Genomic DNA, 12,634 nt, shown 5'->3' with positions numbered 1-12,634 from the left:
TTCTCAATGCAGACTTCTTGCTAATTCCAAATGACTTGCTTTCTGAGTTAGTATCAACTGCGAGTTCTAACTGCTTATCATGCTATCTTCATAGGTAAGCCTCAGGAGGGTAGACATGGTCCTGCTGTCTCAAGACGTAATGATAGTCCATTCTTAAATATTTTAAATATTTTATTATGCATGTCTAAAAAGTAGATTTTCTTATATAACCATGATATAACTATCACACCTAACAAATATAACATTAATACCCTAATATCCTCTAATACCCTTTCCAAATTCCAGTTTTTCCAGTTGTTTCCTCCGATTTTTTTTAAGGTTGATTTGTTCAAGGGGACCACATACATTCTGTTGTAAATTTCCTTTAATCTGAAATTGTTCTTTTAAGAATTTTTTTTTTGGCCGCGTGGCACAGCATGCGGAATCTTACTTCCCCAACCAGGGATGGACCCCGTGCCCCCTGGAGTAGAAGCCCCGAGTCCTAACCACTGGACGGCCAGGGAGTTCCCTTAAGAACTATTTTTTAAAAAACCTTTCTACGCGGGAAAAATTCAGATATTCAAAAAAGAAGATAATAGTGTAATGAACGCCAAGTACCCAACACCTAGCAACATTAAGCATCAACTCATGGACATCCTTGTTTAATCTACATTCTCATCCTGTATCCCATGCCCAACTTCCTGGGTTATTTTGAAGCAAATCCTAGACATCATAACATTCTACCTGTACATATTTCAGTCTGCTTCTTCAAAAGATAAGAGCTCTTTAAAAAATCGACAGTACCTAAAAAAATCTAACAATGATTTCTGAATATAATCCAATGTCCAATCAAATTTTCCCATTAAAAAAATACTTGGCATGCTATAAAGCACAGGAAGCTCAGCTCGGTGCTCTGCTTCGACCTAGATAGGTGGGATGGGGGTGTGGGGTGGGGAGGTCCAAGAGGAAGGGGATATAGGTATACATATAGCTGATACACTTCATTGTACAGCAGAAACTAACACAACATTATAAAGCAACTATACTCCAATAAAAAAAAATATTTGGTTTATTCTAATCAAAATGCAAAAAGGCTCAAACACTACGTTTGGTTGATATGTCTCTTAAAACTCTATTAATCTGTAGGTTTCCTTTTCCTCCTTCTCCTTGAAATGTAATGTTGAAGAAAACAGGCTATTTGTTCTATAGAGTTTTCCACATTATATATTTTCCAGGTTACATCCCTAAGATATCATTTAACATATTCTCTGTCCTTTTATTTCCTGTGAACTGGTAGTTAGAGCTAAAACTTTGACTTTATTCAGATTCTGGTTTTATTTTTTTGATAAGAATACTTCATCAACTTAATGTCTGCTGGTTTCTTTTTGCTGTGCTAGCAGCCATTGATTATCATTGCTTAGATCTATTATGTCATTAGGGGTTACCACCCTCCCATTTTGTTTTTGTGTTATTTCATTTTGTTTTTTATGACATTGACTTATTGGCAAGATCAGTCTAGCTATTATGGAGACTGTCCCTCTGGATTTGTTAGATCATTTCACATGCCATTTAACTTGTTCCTTTGTCCCCTGAAAGTTCCTATAAACTGGACATTAGCACTTATATCTTCATTAATTCAAGTTAATGTTTTTGGCATAATTACTTCATAGGTGATATTGTGTACTTCATATTACATCATGTTAGTGGGTACATATTGTCTGCATGCACTTATTTTGAAGGCCCCTCTCCAAATCATGTCGATACCCATCAGTGTACCCACACTCCACATTAAAAATCAGCTGTAACCTTTTTAAAAGGCTTTTTAAAAAATAATTAATTAATTAATTTATTTATTTTTGGCTGCATTGGGTCTTCATTGCTGCACGAGGGCTTTCTCTAGTTGCGTCAAGCGGGGGCTACTCTTCGTTGTGGTGCGCAGTCTTCTCATTGTGTTGGCTTCTCTTGTTGTGGAGCACGGCCTTTAGGCATGTGGGCTTCAATAGTTGTGGCTTGCGGGCTCTAGAGTGCAGGCTCAGTAGTTGTGCAGCATGGACTTAGTTGCTCTGCAGCATGTGGAATCTTCCTGGACCAGGGCTCGAACCCGTGTCCCCTGCATTGGCAGGCAGATTCTTAACCACTGAGCCACCAGGGAAGTCCTAAAAGGCTTTTAAAATAATTTAATAATTTTAAATTTAGTTCAGAATAAATCTTTCATTTTGTTCTTGGAATTTAAATTGGTTATATATTTATGTAACTATATGAGATGGTTTTCAGTTGATTGGTTAATATCATCTTATCTTTGTAGATTTTTTTCCTTCTTATTATGAAGAATTTTTAACATATACAAAGGTGGGCTAGCTCCCCATCCACTTCTCCCTCCTTATCAAAAGGATTGATAAGGATTGTGTCATCAAAAATTGTTTTTAATGAGATATAATTCATGTACCATAAAATTCACTTTTCCAAGTGTACAATTCAGTGGTTTTTAATATATTCACAAAATTGTGTAACCATCACCACTATCTAATTTCAGAACATTTTCGTCACCCTAAAAAGAACCCCTGTACTCCTTCTTCTCTCCCCCAGCTCCTGGCAACCACCAATCTCCTTCTCTATGGATTTGCCTATTCTGGACATTTTTGAATAAACAGAATCATATAATATATGGTCTTTTGTGATTGGCTTCCTTCACGTAGCATAATTTTTCAACATTTATCCATGTATCAGTATTCCACTTTTTTATTGCCAAATAATATTCCATATTTTATTGCCAAATAATATTCCATGTATGGATATACCATATTTTGTTTATTCGTCAGTCCATGGACATTTGGGTTTTTTCTACTTTTGGGCTGTTGTGAATAATAGTGCTATAAGCAGCAATGTACACATCTTTGTGTGGACGTATGTTTTCATTTCTCTTGGGTATACACTTAGGAGTGGAATTTCTGGTTCCTATATTATTTTGAAGCAAATAAGTGACTTATATAATTTTATCCACACGTATTTCAGCATGTATATCTAAAAGATAAGGACTCTTGGGGAGTTCCCTGGTGGTCCAGTGGTTAGGACTTGGTGCTTTCACTGTCATGGCCGGGGTTCAATCCCTGGTCGGGGAACTAAGATCCCACAAGCTGCGTGGCACGGCCAAAAAAAAAACCAAAAAGAAAAGGATTCTTGTTAACATAGCCACAATAATATTATTCCACCTAAAAATTAACAATTCTTTAATGTCATAAAATATTCAGTGTTCAGATTTCTAGTGGTCTCATCAATGCTTTTTGCCCCAGTTTTTATGAATCAGTATTCACATAAGGCTTACTATTGCACCCTAGGGGTCTTCCCAGGACAGACCCCCCCACCCCCACCCCATGTCCTCTGCCTGCTGCTTGTTTGTAGAAAAACTTTAGTCTCTCAGGCCTCCCCTAAGTCACAAAAGGCTGGCTCAAGAGTTAATGTCTGGATGAATGTGAACATGTAACAAAAGATAGCAGTTGGTCCAGGAGAACTGGTGACAATTTAAACAATAGATCAGCCATATAGTATAGTTACAGAACCTTTAGTTCCTCCCTGAAGGACATAGACGACAGTGTCTGATGTGCATTCCTGAGTTGTTTTACAGATACTGAAACCCCCACCAGATGGAAGAAGCTAACTGCATGATAACCATGAACACTTAGCCCCCAGACAGGCTGGAGCCTAAAGACTGATGATGGTAACCCCTGTGACATCACCCTGTTACCTCACCATCAACCAATCAGAGAATTATGCACAAGCTGATCACACACCCTGTGACTCTCCCTCACCTTGCCTTTAAAAACCCTTATCTAAAATCCATCTGGGAGTTCAGGTCTTTTGAGCATTAGCTGCCCCTACTCCTTGTTTGGCGCCTGCAGTAAACGCTGCACATTCCTTCCTTGGCTTTACTGTGCATGGGTGAGTGGACCCAAGTTTGGTTTGGTAATGCTACTAAAGGGTGAATGTTATTGCAAATCATTGATATACCTCTTAAGTTGCTCTCTTTTAAAACAGCTTTATTGAGATATAATTCACTGATTTAAAATGAAGTCAATGTTGTTTCATCTATCTCACCATCCACTCCTCCCATGTTATTTAAAATTTTTTTGAGATATAATTCACATAACATAAAATTCTCCCTTTTCAAGTGTACAATTCAGTGGTTTTTAATATGTTAACAAAGTTGTGCAACCAATGCCAGTCAAGATTTTTAATATATTCACAGAGTTATACAATCATCACAAGTCTCTTTTTAATCTATAGATTTTATTTCCCTTCAAATCTTTTTCCTCTGGAATTTTTGTTGAAGAAATTTGCTTGTTTATCCTGTAGAATATCAATAGTCTGGATTTTGCTTTCTGCATCTCTGTAGCAGTTTTTTTTTTAATTTTTTAAAAAAATTTTATTTATTTATGGCTGTGTTGGGTCTTCGTTTCTGTGCGAGGGCTTTCTCCAGTTGTGGCAAGCGGGGGCCACTCTTCATCGTGGTACGCGGGCCTCTCACTATCGCGGCCTCTCTTGTTGCGGAGCACAGGCTCTAGACGCGCAGGCTCAGTAATTGTGGCTCACGGGCCCAGTTGCTCCGCGGCATGTGGGATCTTCCCAGACCAGGGGTCGAACCCGTTTCCCCTGCATTGGTAGGCAGATTCTCAACCACTGCGCCACCAGGGAAGCCCTGTAGTATTTTTTAATGTTCCTCTGTCCTCCATATTTCCTATAAATTGGTGGTTAGATATAGAACTCTGATGGGATTCAGGTTCAATTTTTTCCTACAAGACTACTTCATAGTCATGTTTACATTCTAGAGGCATGTATGTTTCAACTTTCTTTTTGTGATAACAGCACTGGTTGATGCTCAGTGGGTTGATCTCTGAATTCATTAGAGGTTGCAAAATGGTGATAGTCTATCACTCATTATTTATTACTTGGAATACTCCTATAAAAAGAAAATTTTTTTCATCTACTATTTGGTTACTCAATGCTGCAGTTTCTTTATAAAAATTAATATTGATTAATTTTGATTTTCATATTTTAGAGCCATAGACTTTTTTTTTTCAGGTCTCAAACATTTTTGTAAGCAGTGCTTTCTAATGCTTCATGGGTAAAATACCTGCCCACAGGGCCTGAAAGTAGCAAAATAAGGAGGCGGGGCCAGTGGGACATGAAATTTGCACCAAGAGGATACGCATCCTCAGCTCCAGCAGATTTTCTTTTTTCTTTGCATCACATAAGGTTCTCCTACATGAAACGTCACGAAAAAAAAAAAAAAGCCACCAGATCAAGAATCTTGGAAAGTTTTGTTTCCCTTCAGGAATTAATATGGTTTTCCCTTACCACTCATAAACGTCAGTGAACAATCTATTTTCCCACTTTGCACTGTGCCCAGTAAGTTCAAAGCCAAATTTTCTGTTTAATTTTGGAACAATAGGAATTCCTGATCTGTACATCTACATTTTTCTTTGATCTTGATCCTCCGTACCTGTTCCTGTCTTCCAGCTGATTCAAATTTTCTATGAGCAAAAAGGAATTTGAACAAAAACATTTACATAGCCATCAGTCATCTATGAAAGAACATTTTTCTTGGGACTCTTAATTCACTGCTGGGTGTTACTTTAACAATCCTTCTAACGTAATAAGCCTGAAACGGCTTCTCATTGGGGTCTTAATTTGTATTCTATGATTACTGGTGAGCTTGAACATCTTCCCATGTTTGTTAACTATGTTTAAAACTGTTTGTTTGCTTGGGACGTGGCTTATATTGAATTAGGGAGGAGTTCCGCCAGTCGACTGAAAGACAAGACAAATGAAACCTCATTCTTACAGTTAAGCTTTGACTCCGCCCCCTGTTTTTTGCCCCTCGAAGAGACCTCTTTGTGTAGTGTGGGAAAGGGATCTCAGCCTGTAAAGCTGGCAGAACACAGTACTGCCTCAAAATATCTGTATTATGTGCGCGTCCCGTTCCTGAATCCTGACACGCCTGGAGTCGCCACTGGGACTCTTTCTGCAGGCGTGGCCTCTCTCACTCGGCCTTCGATTGGCTCGCCTGATCCCGCAGGAGTCACCGCGACGCGGGCTTGCTTAGCGCGGTGGATGCGAGTGATGAGTGGCTGCTTCTGCCTTTCTCTCCCCCCACTTTTTTTTTTTAGCCATAGCTATGGTTACCACGTATCTCCCCGCCTCCCTCCACCTACCAAGAAGACGACTGGCCATTGGTTCTCTGTCACCAAGTCCGTCAGTCATTGGCCGCTGGTGAGACCGGGCGCTCCCCCTTCCCCTGTCTCCCGGGTCTCTTGAGGAGCCCAGGAAGGAGGCTCGGGTAGTGCCGCCGGGCCACAGGCTGCCGCGACCGGATTGCAGCCGTTGTTAGCGGGTCATGTCGGCCGCCCAGGGCTGGGACAGGAACCGCCGGAGGGGAGGAGGCGCCGCAGGCGGTGGCGGCGGGGGCGGCGGAGGTAGCGGGGCCGGCGGGGGCAGTGGGGGCAGCGGGGGTCGGGGGACCGGCCAGCTCAACCGCTTCGTGCAACTCTCCGGGCGGCCGCACCTGCCAGGTGAGTCGTAGGGCACGGTCCTGACAGCTCGCGGGCGCGGCGGGAAGGTGACTGCTACCTTTTCTTTTCTCCCTGTCTTTCTTTTCCTTGGGAGGAGGAAAGGCAGGCCCCACGCATAGCAAAGCGACTGGGGCTTAGAGAAAAGGAAAGGTGTCTTTGAGGTTGGGGAGGGAACAGGAGCACAGCGGGAAAAAAAAAAGTATTTTTGCTCTGTTGAAAGCTCTGTGCTGAGAGTTGTGTTTTCTTTTCAAAGGAGAGGCCGCTGTCTCATTGACATTCTCAAATGTTCGCTCACTCGGTTCCCAGTCTCGTCCTCTTCCGCAGTTTGATCTTGTAAAAGAAAGACATTGGCGCCTAGCTGTGGGAAATTATTTTTAAGGAGAGAAAAGGGAAGAGCATCCCAAAGAGTGATTTTTGTAAAAAAAACCACCTCTAGTGTGTAAGAGTTAGGCATTCTGAAACAAGAAAGGAGGAGGAAGTGGGGTGGGTGGGAGGTGGGTGGGAAACAGAACCAAGAGAATTAGGGAAAACTAGTTGAATTATTAATATTCTGGAAGGTACAGAGACAGAATAGATAGTGTGTATGGATTTTAACGGGAGAAAATGAAGATCAGGAATATACTCAGTGACAAAATTATGCTGTGTCTACCATATGAAAACAACTGATTGAGAGCTGGAAAAATGTACCCAATGTGATAATTTCACGTTTTTGCCTACAATTTCCTATCCTTGTGTCCTTGTGTTCAAATGCCTTGAAAGACAGACAAATCAAATCGATGTGTGTGTGCAGCAAATTTAAAGAACTACATTTGTAAGTGAATATTCAGTATAGTAGAATGAAGGTGTACTGCCCAGAATGTCAAATATTATATTGGGCAAGCTTATTTTTACCATGACAAGAACTATCAAGAATGTGTGTTAATCTATCACCATGTTTTTTGTGAATAAGATTGAAGTTGATTTTATCAGTGATATATTTGTTTAGCTGATGAGTTTTGAGAATATGAGGGTTTTTGAATTGTGTTTACTATCATGCCTTGTACTTCTAAGTAGTCAAAAATTATTTGATTAATTTGAAGATAAAGGGAATTTTGCATATTCAATGAGACAATTGCTTGTGTTTGCAATAAGGTTATTGATGTATGCTAGAAATGCACATGAATTCATTTATATGCGCCATTAAAATTAACAGTGAAGCAGTTTTAGTCAGATATATAATACAGCAAAAGTTGGGTTTGAGATGATAGTATCAAACTGGGTATTCTTAAAATTGCTAAATATATGCTCTTTAACATGAAAAAGAAAAAAAGGAGAAATCTTTTTTTCTTACCCCAAATTAATAGCAAAATATTTCATTTTTGTGTATTGACAGGTTAGAAGATAAATCTGTTACCAAAGACTATAACTAGTTTGTCCTCTACTGCAATCTTAGGTCTTTGATCTTAGATTAATTATACCATAGGCTTCATATAGGCATTCCCAGGCTCGAAGAAACTGGTTGGTGCACTTCCTCACTGCCACCACCTGATGGCAGTGGAGGCCATAATTTCTGAAAAGGGGGTTAGGTGTGGAGCTATTTCTGCATTCTCTTAGCACACAAGGCCAAGAACACCCATTTGTCCAGAGGTAAAGGTAAATGTGTTTAAACTGTGAAAATTCATGCAGTGGGGCCATCAGCTCTTCTTTTCTGCTTTCTTTTCTCCTTGACTGGCACTTAATTCTTCCTTCCCCAAGTAGGAAGCCTCTGTCTTCTCTTCACTCTCAGAATTAAGAACATCTGATATTTCAGTATATACTTTGAAATTCTTTCACACCAATTCTTTATTTTTACAAGTATTGCATTTTAAGCCTTGCCTCTCCCCTTGACTGAAAGATTTTATTTTGATATGTTTAAAAAGATTTTAGGTGATGGGGAGGGGTAGAAATCTCTAGGCCTGTTTTATGGCTGACCATGGAGGTTAAAAAATAATAAGTTTTTGAGCTAACTTTCTCCCACCTTTGAATTCTAATCCCATTTTCCATTTTTCATCCTTCTCTAGCAAGATTTTCAGATACTGGGCACTCAGAACCCTTTCTTACTTTTTTGCATATCTACCCTCTCTCTAGCCCCCAAAGAAACAAAACAACAAAATCAAAACAACCTGGTCTTGGAGTGTTCTCTCTTTCAGGGATAGCATCTTTATTCCTGCAGTTATACAAACCTGAAACTTGGGCATCCTCCTTAAGGGTTTCCTCTTCCTTGCATTTCAGGTGTAATCAATCACCAAGTCCTATTTATTTTATTTGTGCCATAACTCCAGTCCCTGCTGCCATCATCCCTGATTTAGGTCTCCTGCACCAGCTTTCTAAGCAGTCTTCCTGCTTCTACTCTTGCCCTCCAGTTTGTACAGCACACTAATCTTTTGCAAGCACAAGTCTGTTCTCATCTCAGCTTACAACCCTTTACTAGCTTTTCATCGCTCTTAAGATGAGGCAAAAATCCTTAACATGGCCTAAAAGCCACTGCATGGTCTGACCCCTCTCTAGCTCTCCAGATAACCCTACATCTTGTTGTCTTGCTCTTTGATCTTTTTCTACCTCCTTAGATCATGCTCCCTTCTGCCACAGTGCCATTGTACTTACTATTCCATCATCCAGCAACCCTCTTACTCCTCCTTCTGTTCTTTTTTTAAACTTATTTCCCATTGGATCTCAGCTTGATCACACTGTGTTTTTCAGGGAAGTCTTCTCTGACCTTCTATTTGTTCTCCTCCCTATACACACTCATGCTATCATGTGGCTCTCCTTGGGCATATATTACCATTTGTGTGTGATTCCTTGATATGCATGATTTGCTACTCTTTATATATATACACATATGCATCAAACATACATGTATATATACATGTATACATACACATACATATATATTCTTAAATTCTAAATTAATACATTGGCATTATGTGTAAGCAGTTAAGTTCTTGTGAATGTGATTGGTTAGTGTGGTTCAATTCCCTGTAGCCCCATTGACTCTGGAAAAATGGATACAATCAATTTCTTAAACATAAAAATAGTGGACTAGACTCTGCATCCACGGTGGCAGCACAAGTAATGTTTCGTGAAACCTTGTTTGAGCAGCTTCTTACCTTTTTTCTGTCTCCTAAAATACAATAGTGATTATGTGTTTGCCCCATAGGCCAAGAAATTCATAGCTTCTTAGTCCTGGATTTCTCCTAACTCATAATCTCTGTATACGCAGTAAAGAACAGGGACAGTGCTCTCTGTAGAATAAGTATGCAGGCATAGAGCTCAGGGGCAAGGAGATCATGGGGACAATGAACCCACATTACTGTTGTGATTTAACTGTGTGAATTTGAGTAAATGCCATGTGTTGCTTGGGGAAACAGTTAAACACTGTTGCTAATGTAGGAACTGGAAAACTGACAAAGAGGAGGGAAAATATAACAATTGGTAAAGCTGGGTAAAAATAATACTGAAAATCTTAAAAATTTTCAATGTGATATATGTTTATGATATAAGATACAAATGGTACAAATGGTAAAAGGCACATTTTCCTTCTTCCTTTGACCCAAGCTAATTGGCTTCCTTCCCTAGAAGCAACTAATTTCTTGTGTATCTTTCAAAAAGGTGTGTGTGTGTGTGTGTGTGTGTGTGTGTGTGTGTCTGTGTGTGTGTGTAGGAGGGGAGAAAAATGGTAGCATTTCTTTATTTGGATGGGCATTTAAAACGTTTACAGTCTTGCTAAAGCAAAGGATGATACAGTTAATATCCCTTTAGAGTAAATTGCTAGACATACAATTGGTGGGTCAAAGGATATGTGCTATTTAAATTTTGATAGATATTGTCAAATTGCCCTTCATAGATGTTGTACCAGTTTGTGTTCCACTACTGGTGCTGGAGTTCTGGCTTTCCATACCTTTGGTAACGGAGTGGGTTATTAAACTTTTTTTACATTGCCAATTTAAAAGGTATATTTTTCTTCATCTTTTCAATAGGTATAAGAACCATACAGCCATATTTGTTTCCTTTATTTAAAACATCTGTTTATCATTCTTATTCATCTGGTTATATTTTTTGTTCATTTTTCTACTGGGATGTTTAATATTGTTTATAGGAGCTCTGTTTTACGGAAATTAGTTGCCTTGGTTATGTGTTGCAGATATTTGTCACAGTTTAATTTAGCTTTTTTTTAAAAAATTAATTAAAAAATTTTTTTAAAAAAATTTTTGGCTGTGTTGGGTCTTTGTTTCTGTGCGAGGGCTTTTTCTCCAGTTGTGGCAAGCGGGGCCACTCTTCATCGCGGTGCGCGGGCCTCTCACTATCACGGCCTCTCTTGTGGAGCACAGGCTCCAGACGCGCAGGCTCAGTAAATGTGGCTCACGGGCCTAGTTGCTCCGTGGCATGTGGGATCTTCCCAGACCAGGGCTTGAACCTGTGTCCCCTGCATTGGTAGGTGGATTCCCAACCACTGCGCCACCAGGGAAGCACACTCATTTAGCTTTTAACCTTGTTTATGGTATATTTTTTCAGCAGAAATTAAAGTTTTTTTGTAGTTGTAATTATTAATCTTTTTTTTGATTTTAGGTTTTTTTGTCATAAGAAAGGCCTTTCCTATTTCAATATTATTTCTAATTAAAATTAAAATTCTTAGGTTTTTCCTGGTAATTTTATCTTTTTTTTAAAAAAATTAATTAATTATTTATTTATGGCTGTGTTGGGTCTTCGTTTCTGTGCGAGGGCTTTCTCTAGTTGTGGCAAGCGGGGACCACTCTTCATCGCGGTGCGTGGGCCTCTCACTGTCGCGGCCTCTCTTGTTGCGGAGCACAGGCTCCAGACGTGCAGGCTCAGCAATTGTGGCTCACGGGCCCAGATGCTCCGCGGCATGTGGGATCTTCCCAGACCAGGGCTCGAACCCGTGTCCCCTGCATTGGCAGGCAGATTCTCAACCACTGCGCCACCAGGGAAGCCCTATCATTTATTTTTAAGTTAAGTTATTCATACAAAATTTAAGTTATGTAAAGTATTCAGGTAGGAATTTATTATTCTTCTAGGTGGCTACCCAGTTACCACAGTATTGAAATATTATCTATAGGTGTGCTTAGTTCCTACATATAATTTGGCATTCTTACTGGACTTTTTATTGTGTTTCATTGATCAGTTTACCTATTTATACCTAGTGACCCCATTCTTTGATTATAGTCCTCTCTCATTCTACTTCTTGGAGTTTTCCTGAATATTCTTTGCTTGTTCTGTAAAACTTAGAATTAGTTTATCGAGCTCCCCTTCCCCATCTTTTGGTATTTTTATTGATACTGCATTATATTTGTAGATTGATTTAGAGATCATTGACATCTTTTTGAGGTTCAGTCTGCTGTTCAGGAACAGGGTGTACATTCATTTCTTGTTGTTCAAGAGTTCTTTTGTAGCCCTCATAACATTTTAAAGTTTTTTTCATGTAGACCTTTCACATTTCTTTTATGTTTATTCCTGGTGTTTTATCTTTTTTGTTGCTATTGTAAATGGGGTTTCTATTGCTATTATATCTTTTATCTTGTTGTTTGAATATGGTAGTGCTATTAATTTCTGAGTATTAATTTTGTATCTGACCACCTTTGGAATTCTCATACTATCTGTAATGGTTTCCCAGTTGTTTTTCTAGGGTTTTGCAGTTAAATAATCATATCATTACCAAGTAAAGATAATTTTATCTCCTCCTTTCCAGTTTTTATACTTATTTCTTTCTTTTGTCAAATTGATTTGGCTAGTACTTTCCAAAAATATTAAACGATAAGATAGTAGTGGATCTTTGCCTTATTCCTGACATCAATTCGAGTTTTTTTTAGTGCTTTCCTATTAAGATTAGACCTGACTTTAGGTTGAAGTACACATATTATGTTAAAGTAGTCAGCTCTTACCATTTTATTAAGATTTTTTAAAATATGGAAGTGAAATTTAGCCTCTGTGGGAATTATGTAATTTTTTTCCTTTGGTTACTATTGTGGTGAATTGTACTAATAGATTTACTATTACTGGACCATCCTTGCTTTCCTGAATCAGTTCACTTTGTTATTATGTATTATTATTTTAAA

At 39.0% G+C, this 12,634-nt stretch overlaps 1 protein-coding gene across 6 annotated transcripts in view; it reads left to right on the top strand.

Moving 5' to 3' along the window:
• Positions 1–6,265: 6,265 nt before the first annotated feature.
• Positions 6,266–12,634, top strand: part of KLHDC10 (kelch domain containing 10) — a 60,403-nt gene continuing 54,034 nt past the window's right edge. For 2 of the 6 annotated variants that reach the window (XM_057550075.1, XM_057550076.1), the window contains exon 1: positions 6,266–6,545. In XM_057550075.1, the coding sequence (XP_057406058.1) occupies positions 6,371–6,545 (175 nt within the window). In that variant the 5' untranslated portion in view covers positions 6,266–6,370. The remainder of the gene's footprint in view (positions 6,546–12,634) is intronic. The other 4 variants (XM_057550073.1, XM_057550072.1, XM_057550074.1 and 1 more) reach the window with 3 other exon arrangements.

The sequence above is a fragment of the Balaenoptera acutorostrata genome, chromosome 7, assembly GCF_949987535.1.
Source record: "Balaenoptera acutorostrata chromosome 7, mBalAcu1.1, whole genome shotgun sequence".
Taxonomy (NCBI): domain Eukaryota; kingdom Metazoa; phylum Chordata; class Mammalia; order Artiodactyla; family Balaenopteridae; genus Balaenoptera; species Balaenoptera acutorostrata.
This window is presented reverse-complemented; position numbering and strand designations above follow the sequence as displayed.